The sequence below is a fragment of the Cibotium barometz genome, chromosome 33, assembly GCF_041138505.1.
Source record: "Cibotium barometz isolate CiBa-2024 chromosome 33, ASM4113850v1, whole genome shotgun sequence".
In the NCBI taxonomy this organism is placed as follows: Eukaryota; Viridiplantae; Streptophyta; class Polypodiopsida; order Cyatheales; family Cibotiaceae; genus Cibotium; species Cibotium barometz.
Window position 1 is genome coordinate 43,489,529 of NC_141078.1, and position 9,621 is coordinate 43,499,149.

Below are 9,621 nucleotides of genomic sequence, written 5' to 3' on the forward strand. Positions count from 1 at the left end.
AATGCCCATTTTGGCACACTTGGGAAACACTATGGCACAATTAAAGGCCTTTACACACCGCCTTGCGTCCACCTAAATGCGTGGCGTTGGGCCAATCAAATACCCCGCCATGCATGCGTGCCTTACACACTGCCTCGCGCCCACCTAATTCGTTTGCCACCGTGGCCTCCGCCTCCTAAGTGACATCTTGTGGGAAGAGAGTTAAGTGTGCAGTGGGAGAAGGATGTAAGCATATATATATATATATATATTGTCATGGGCTCACAAAGTCAAAAATGCCACCAGCATCCACGGCTTATAAGCATGTGAACAGGGGGTGCTAGCACTAAAAGGTGGGGACGGTTGGTTGAAGGTATGAACAGGACTTGACTATTGAGAGTTACAATAAGGGTTACGAGAGAGAGAGAGAGGCTCGGTTTCCTAGGGCCGCACATTGCACAAGCAGTGTGTGCTCTGGGCTTGGGTTCCTTTACTGAGCGCACCTACCCACTCCTGCTCCTCCATAACTTCGTGCTCCAACTACTCCATAGCTGGTCAGTGGTATTACTTTTTACTAGGTGGTGACCCTGTGCGCCGAAAGCGCCCGGGTCGCTGCTCCTGCTCTTCAGCGTTCGGCTCCGAATTTTACCGCCCCTCGTCCCTTACCTCTCTTCCCGCTGGCCGTTTCATGAATAAGATGGTCGTGACCGCACCCAATTGTGGAGAGCTCTCTTCTGCACATTGCCTCGTAGCATTGAGCATTGTGGATCTGCCCCAGCGAGCTCCGGTGTAGCCTTCGCTCAGCCCTAGATCGTAAGTAGCTGTGGAGCTCCTCCTCATTTGAACCCACATTGTCTTCCAACGCTTTGCATTGGGTTGCGCTGCGATGGCAATGAGCAAGCGTGCATTATTTCTCGCACTGATTACCCTCGTCTCCGAGGCTGCCGGCTATGGGGGGTACAACGACGATGAGAGTGCGGATTTGCCACACGCGTTCATAGCCTTGCAGAACCAGGCGAGGGCGGAGGTGGGGGTGCCGCCGCTGCAGTGGAATTCGCAGTTGGCGTCGTATGCGCAGTGGTGGGCGAATCAGAACGCGGCATTTGGCGACTGTCAGCTGCACCACTCGGGGGGGCCGTATGGCGAGAACATCTTCTGGGGCAGCGGCAGAAACTGGTCTCCACTTGACGCTGTGAGCGACTGGGCCAACGAGAAGCGCTGGTACAACTATCGCGCCAACACGTGCGAATACTACGACGCATGTGGCCACTACACGCAGATCGTGTGGAAGAGCTCGCGCTACGTCGGCTGCGCCCGGGTGACCTGCGGCGACGGCAAGATCTTCATGACGTGCAACTACTTCCCTCCCGGTAACTACATCGGCCAGCGCCCTTACTGATTATTGATTCCATAATTGATCCCCCATCATAATGCTTCTACACCAATGGATTTGAACCTTCTAATTACTTGTGTTAGCTTTAATTTTTATGTGCATCCTTTAGTTTTCCTATGTTGTTACTCAAGTCTTAAAGTCTTGTGTTAGCTTTAATTTTTATGTGCATCCTTTAGTTTTCCTATGTTGTTACTAAGTCCTAAAGTCCCTTCTTTTGATTCATTTTAGCCCCCTCTCTTGACTCTGTGTGTGCTACTACTTGCTAGATACGCTTCTAGCTCCTTCAATAGTGTAAAAGTGTCTTCAATGGACGTTATGTGTGCTACTACTTGCTAGATGCGCTTCTAGCTCCTTCTATAGTGTGAAAGTGTGCAATGGTACCCAAACCTATACTAACGCACTTTCTGGGCATGCATGGATCAGATGGAAGTATTGACTTGTGGATTAAAATTGGGCATGCATGAGTTGTGGTAATGGATCTCCATAACATATCTATGAGAACATTGTTACAAACTTTTTCTTGCTTTGAGTGGGAGTGACTATAATTTCAAATCTAGGGGCAATCAGGTTGCACTTTTATTCAAGGAATTGGGCACTCACTTGTTGTTCTTAGTGTAACACTGTATTCAACCTTGTTTTTGGGTAGCTACTTGGTTCTTTTCTTTGCTTTTTCTGAATGATGGATGCTAACCTTCTTGTGGTAGCCATTAGTGCTCTAACTTTCACTAATAATGTTAGTCTCAAGCATAGCCTTTATGCCTCAATAATCCCAATCTTCAACAATTCCAATTGTGATGGCAATGACTAGTAGTATAAGTCCTTGCTTTTCGTTGTCCACCCTTGTATTGGGGAATCACAAGTGTTAGTATTGGGAAACAGAACTTTTTGCAAGAGTTAGAACTTATAGGTAGGTAAGAGAATTAAGGATATTTTTTAAAAGGTGGTCACAAAGAGAGAGAGAGAGAGAGGGAGAGAGAGAGAGAGAGAGAGAGTTGGAGTCCAATTTATTTCCATCCACAAGAGAGAGAAAGGCTATTTGTATATGTATGAGTCGATGTGAGATTTTAACTATCTCCTTGATGTTTTGAAAGAGCATAATCTGGGCTCTCTTATGCTAAGGGTGGACAACCTTCTGAAGATGAGTATTAATACGTATACCAAATTAATTTCTAGATGGTTTGGCCACACTTTTTTTTGGCAAGGTTGGCTAACCATGTGAAGATTAAAATTAATATGCTACAAGAAAAGGAGATGAGAAATGTCTAATATGGACCCATCTTTGAAAAAGGGTGGAATCTATAGGTGAATGGCCAAGCCTAAAGCAGAAACAAAAGCTTGTGCACTATCTTGATCAAAATGATAAAAGGTCTCAAAAATGAGTATTAGCATAGACTACTAACTACTCTTTGGGCCTACCATAAATGATTGAGAGCATAAGCTACCTACTATTGTATGGATCCCTTAGGCCACCCAACCCTAACTCCTATAATCGCTACCATCAATGTAATCAATAATCACCAAACCATGATTGTCTAATGTCTTGAAAAAGAGTTTTTTATTTGAGCTAAGATTATGCTTTATAAGTTTTATATGTGCTTTGCAAGTTTTACATGACTCTTACATCGTCATGAAAGAGAGAATTTTCCTAAGAAGAGGTGATTGCTTAATCACTTGCACCATTAAGTAAAATTTGGACTAAAAAAGGATCCTCTAAAAAGGACCATGTTATCCCTTCCTTAGAAGAAAGGGGGCCATTGTGAACCTTATGGATCTTATGTCAAATTCATATACATGATAAACCATTGGAAAGCTTGTGAAAAGTATATTCTAAATCTACAACCTCTGTCAAATTTGGAAATAATCTGCTCAAGTTATGCTTTCCTCACCAAAAGATAGATTCCAATGCCATTGTAACATCTATGTAAAATGGATGTCACAGTCATTAGAATTTGCCTTAGTGGGGAAGACATACCTTGAGCATATTACCTCTATATTTGTCGGAGGTGGTAAACTTAGAATTTACTTTTCAAGGTTTTCTAACTGTATGTTACACATGGGGATTTTGATGTAAAATGCATACGGTTCATCACAGCTCCCTTTTCTCCAACAAAGTGACGATATGACTCTACTTAGAGAACCCTTTTTGAGGTAGCCCCCTTATAATGTCACTAATATGTAAAGATAACTAGTATCACTCATCATCCCAAGCCTCGTCATCAAAACATGCCACATCTTCATCTAAGGTAACCTCTCACTCTGTACAAGATCTATGCCTCATCAAGTCAACTACTCCTTCCATCTTATCCAAACCTTGTCGAAAAGACAAAGACCTCCACTAAAACAATAACCTCAACAACTGTTGAGATGCCACCACTCAAAAGCGGGTGCCAAAAAGTGTGTTGGTGACCAAGGAGAATATGTTTTAACATCAAAAGTCTAATGGCAAACACCCTACCAAGTAACCTTAGCCATAATTGAGCTTGCACATCCAACAAGGACTTACTAGAAATAACAGACCTAATGGATCCCTAAGCATCTTCTTAAAGGCTAAAGCTATTATGAAAGAAATCCCATGATCTTGGTCCAACAGGAAAGCACCCACTATGCTTGCTCCAACTCCTAAGCCTAAATATATATCATCCACCCACATTAACATTGAGTGGAGACCCAAAGCCATGGCTTCAACACTGCCTACTAAGCCTAGGTAAGAGTGAAGAGCGAAAGCCACTACGTCGGCCAAGCCAATTGAAATAAAAATTCTTACATAGGAGCTAGGTGAGTTTCACTAACCTCAAACCTAAGGCGACAAAATTAGCTCCTTAAGTTGTGCCTCCAAGAACTAACTCCTTTCCCTTTCAAGACTTCAGGGTCATGTTCTTCTCATTAGCTCGCTTCTTTCTATAGTCTTTAACAACGTGACCCTTCTTGTATAACTGTAAAAACTCCCTTGAAACTTCTTCTTCTCATCATCAAAAGATGCCGCACCTTTGCCTTTAGCATTGGCCAAAAATTCAACATCACTACCATCACGGGTCTTTAGCCTCATCTCCTCCTCAAGCAACATAGCACTAAATTCTTTAAATGATAGAGATGAAAATCTAACCTGAGTGTTTAATGCTATAACCAAGGCATCATACTTTTGTGGGAGAATTTGGATGCACCTCCAAGCTAGTTCTTCACTGGTCTTTGTAATCCCTGTTAAGAAATGTGGTGCCAAAGAGCACAAAGAAGAGGTAGGGAGTGAGAATGAGTAGCCAAGAAAGTGAAAAGCCTAGCATGAAGCCACATCATCAAAGCTAATTTATCCCACATGAGCTCTCAAGCAACTTAGTAGCCACCTCGTATAAAAGGGACACTTCCAAGCAACGTAAACACAATCAACTCATCTCAAGCAATATCAATGAAGCCCATTTGGTTGCATATCCTGTTCATCTCTTTTTGGTTGCATATCCTGTTCATCTCTTTTTGGTTATCCTTTACTCTTGCTCATGTCATCTTAATCATGTTTAGCATTTTCTTTAATCCACCTTAGCTTAAGCCTAGCCTTGGTCCATGTTTCTCAAAAATCCCCACAACAGCTATTTGATCCCATAGATTTTTGATCCGCGTGATAAATACTTCAAGAACTTCTCCTTCAGCAAACTTCTCAGCGAGAGGACAAGCTGATTCTCCAAGTTCTAAATCCTGGTCTAATTTTGAGTCTCATACTGATTCCTCAGTATGATCCAAGCCTTCCATGCCTTAGTAGTGTGTTGAATCAGGATAAGAATAGAATCGCTTACACTGGTGATGATGGCACAAGGTGCATCAGCGTTGCACCTCTTTCAAGCCCTAAGAAGTGTAGCATCTGGTGGAAGTATGTTCCCGCTGTCATTGGGATCAAGGGTTCCCACTGGTTCTACATCCGTTCCCAAAATAGTTTTTAGAAGCTCATAAGAGTCTAGAATGGCACTAATTTTAAATTTCCAGAGAGTGTAATTTGCTCCATCAAGCTTACCTTCTGTGAAGGCTAGTGGACGAATGCGCAGAGCAGGAGCAAGAGCAGCAGTAATAGCAGAGGTAGAAGCCACCACTCCTAGTACTCTATGCAAAGAAAGACTAGACTTTATGCACTATGTTTGCTAAGAGCACCTAAGCTCTGATACCATATAAGAATATAGCACAGCCTAGAAAGATAGATAGTAAAAGAAAGTGCAATGGAAATTGCATAGATAGAGAATTAAAAAAATTATAAGATAAGTACAATGTGATGATATTGTCCACATGTGCGCTCTCAAGTAGAGCTTAGATAGCGATCTAAATAGAATCTGGATGGAGGAAGTACTAAGTGTGGACACTTACAAAAGCATTGGATACCTTACCTTGTGAGTGATAATTGTGTCCATATATAGTGTTGTAGGTGGTGTGGTAAATGCATATACAATGTAAATGGTTATGCAGTATAGACATGGTCACTACTCACGTATCAAGAACGTGGCCAACCGTCCACCACTGCCCACCACTAATAATGAACATAGGTATCCTAGGGAATATTCCATAAATATTATCCATACCGTCGGGCCCTAGCTACACTTGCACCCCTAACCATCACCTCATAATGGGGGCCTTTACAAAATGTGCACCAAACATAGATGTGAGATAAATGCTAAGAGATGAGCAATGAGTGTATACTAACAACATTAAGCTTACAATCTCCTAATAGATAAGAAAGGCTGCATTTCCTTGTGTGATAGGTAAGAGGGGTTGCATTTCCTTGTGTGATAGGTAAGAGGGGTTGCATTTCCTTGTGAGTGATAGGTAAGAGGGGCTGCCTTGCCTCTCAGTCAATGAAAGATAGAGGGAAGTATTGAAAGCCAGATAAGATTCAAGCAAAGAATTCAGGGTGATGTTAATCATGTTCTTTTCAAGAATGATAATATTGAGAAGTTACTCTCTCAAATCCTGTAACTTTGTTAAATGTTCATTCATGGGCTCCTTTTCTTTCATATTTTCATTGTCAAGTTTCCTTCTGAGATAGGCAATCCTTGCATCATTTTTAGCTTAATACATAACATCTAGATGTTCCAGGTAAGAACGGATGTTCTCTAGAAGAGAAAATTTGTAAAACAATAAACCTTTTAACTGACAAGCCAATCAATGCCAAGGCTTGAGCATCATAAAAATCCCATCTTCTTTGTGGAATAGTAATTTGAGGAACTTATTATTAGATCTATTGGCCCTGATCCCTTTAAGTAGTAGCAAGAGAAATTACGATAGGGTGGGGGCCTCACCACTGACATACCTCCATAAGCCCTTTACAACAAGGATAATATTTACTATAAAGTTCTATAGAGAGTAATTTGACCCTTCTAATTATCCTCTTTGGAAAGAATACCAAATAAATCATTTGCAAAGTTGCTTGCCATACCTGACTGCCTGCTGTTGAATTTGAGAAGGAAAGATGTTAAAGGAAAGCTTGAATTGAACTTAGTAGATATTGTGAAGCAATCTCTAAATTGCTGAAAATTAGCAGTAGAATCAGACGATCCGAGAAAGTCAATTGGACGATCCAAAAAAAGAGTAGAATCAGATGATCACAAAACCTAGAATCAGTGAAGTGGAATCACCGAGGAAGGATTAGTGAAAAGTAGGATTACTGGAGTAGGATCATTGAAAGTAGGATCACTAAAGTAGGATCGCTAGAGTAAGGTCGTTGAAAAGTAGGATTACTAGAGTAGGATCGTTGAAGAAGAATCCTTCAAAAGTAGGATTGCTGGAGTAGGATCATTGAAAAGTAGGATCGCTCAAGTGGGATCGTTAAAAACTAAGATCAAAACAATCCAAGATGAAAACTATCCAAGAATCGGGTGATTTATCCGCCATGTGTCGCTTGTAGAAGAAAGCAGTGGAAAAGTGCCTCTTGCTTGCCATTTGAGCTCTTCACACGAACTAGCACCACTACATAAAAGCCTTCAAGATTTGATGTGCCAACTCCTTATACACCCAATATTTGATGGCTAAAAGGATTTTGATCAATTCTAACTATAGGCATAGATTTTGTGTTTTTTTCTTGCATTTTTATGCTAATCAACATGCAAATTTGGTAGTGTTTTTGTTTAAATTGAGCCAAGACCTTGGATGTGCAAGAAGACCTATGAGTTGGCTAGAGCAATTGGCTTGCAAATAAATGCCATGTGGAGTGAGCATTCTCAACAAATATGTGCAGGCTACATTTTTTAATGCAAAGAGGAGAGAAGGGAATATTGGTAATAGAGTGAGGATTAGAGCTTAATGATGATGATTATGGATCATGGCTCTTGATATCATATTGGATTTAGGATTAAGAGAGCTTCAAGGTAGAAAGACGTGATGATTAAGTATATAGTGATTATGCTAATGAATATGATTACCACTAATGATGAGTGTAGCACAAGAGATGAACACACTTGAATGGGAAAACTGAAAATGGTCCAATAACCACAAGAGTGTTTTCTCTATTAGTGGTTGAGCCTTTTATAGCACCAAAAGTACATAAAAGTGAGCACCAAGAATATTCCTCAGGATGCTTCAAAACCTAAGAACCTTTGAACATTTTAAAAACTCAATTTGTTGATGAATGATTATTTGCTTGTGTCAAATACTAATAGTCCAATAACCCTTGTAATTATTGACATCACTCTAACAATTAAATTTACAAAATAATTGTGTATTTGATACACTCTTGCACCGAAAATCTATGTAAAGTTTTGCAAAACCTAAATGAAATTTAAACAAAATAAAATACAAACAAATCAAAAGATACAAAGCCCAAAAATAGTGCATAAGCTTTTCACAATAAGTCATGGCACAATATCTTTGTATAATTTGCTATGGTGCCCTAATGTGTATCTATTTGAATGGATTGTTACAAAGTATTAGCATGTCACACACCAACAACTACTTGAGTGAATGAATTTCTATAGGAACTAAATAAATCTTAGTGGATAAGGATAATTACCAAAAGAGTTAGCTAAGGGTAATAATAATAAATCTTAGTGATATGGGAGTAATAATAATAATTTTCTATGCATACCTTATTGTTAATTGATTGGCTACTATGAAAGACTTAAGTTGCTTGAAGGGGTTTCAAGAGAATGTCTAGGATGATCCTAAGTATTAATATAGAAAAAAGAGAGTTAATATGAAATAAAATATGGTGTAGAAAAAAAAGAGTTAATATGAAATAAAATATGGTATCAAAGCCTCTGTAAATTGATCAAGTAAATATAACTTCTATGTGTGCATGTGTGCATGTGTGTGTGTGTGTGTGTGTGTGTGTGCACGTGTATGTGTGTGCATGCATGTGTGTGCGTGCATGTATGTGTGTGGGGAGAGAGAGAGAGAGAATGAGGGAGGGAGGGAGGGACAAGGAGAAAAAAAACATGCTTTAAGTATACACAAGTATATAGAGGTATAAAAAGCTGAAAGCAACGGTGAGTACCCAAAACCAAATGATAAAAAACATAGATATCTAAAGTTTAGGGATCAAATATTGAAGGAAGTGGACACCAAAATTGCACCCTAAGAACCATTTTCAACAATGGAAGAAAGTCTAAGAAAGGGGGTAGAAAGTATTGCTCCCCAAGATCAAAGCACCCTTGGCAAGGAGTGCAGAATGCACAAGTTTCCACAAGGGACATGGCTGTGTAGTGGGCTGCAGTGGGGGCAGGCTCCTCACATCTGTAAGCCTAGACAAGTATAGGAAGGGGAGGTGTTCTCTGTTGTTATTACCGCTTGGGTCCAAGGTCAAAGCTTTTGGATTCTAAGAGCTCTTTTTCTTTTCAGTCAATCAGTCTAATGTCGATTAATCAGGTTTACCAGTGCAAACTACCCCCCAAATCTCTATTTTATTTTGGTTGGCCTTCGGAAAGTGTTTAGGTATAGCTTAGTTATCAATATTCCTTTTATGCTAAGCAATACTCTACAACTGAAACTGAAAGACTAAATTACTTGCTATTGTAAATGATGGGCCTTGAACAAGACCTTCATAGCCTGCCTTTAGCCCATGAATGATGATCATATCAAGCTCGTTTTGTCAAACATCTTGTCTCCCACATCTATCAGTTTGCTGATGCAGGTCTTTCAACCGAAGTTACATCCTTACTTTCATAGTTTTAAGTGGAAATTGATCAATCATCAACCTCACATTCTTTTGATCAAGAAGAGCCATCCTTCGGGCAAGTTGTTAAGATGGGTTTTGGCATTGCGTGGTTACATGTTTGTGTGCACAT

At 40.2% G+C, this 9,621-nt stretch overlaps 1 protein-coding gene across 1 annotated transcript; it reads left to right on the forward strand.

The window, feature by feature from the left end:
• The first annotated feature begins 566 nt into the window (after nucleotides 1-566).
• On the forward strand, nucleotides 567-1,457 carry LOC147619606 (pathogenesis-related protein PR-1-like). Its single transcript, XM_086773588.1, has one exon. The coding sequence runs from the start codon at nucleotides 866-868 to the stop codon at nucleotides 1,376-1,378; it is 513 nt and encodes a 170-aa protein (XP_086629714.1). The 5' UTR covers nucleotides 567-865; the 3' UTR covers nucleotides 1,379-1,457.
• The last annotated feature ends 8,164 nt before the right edge of the window (nucleotides 1,458-9,621 follow it).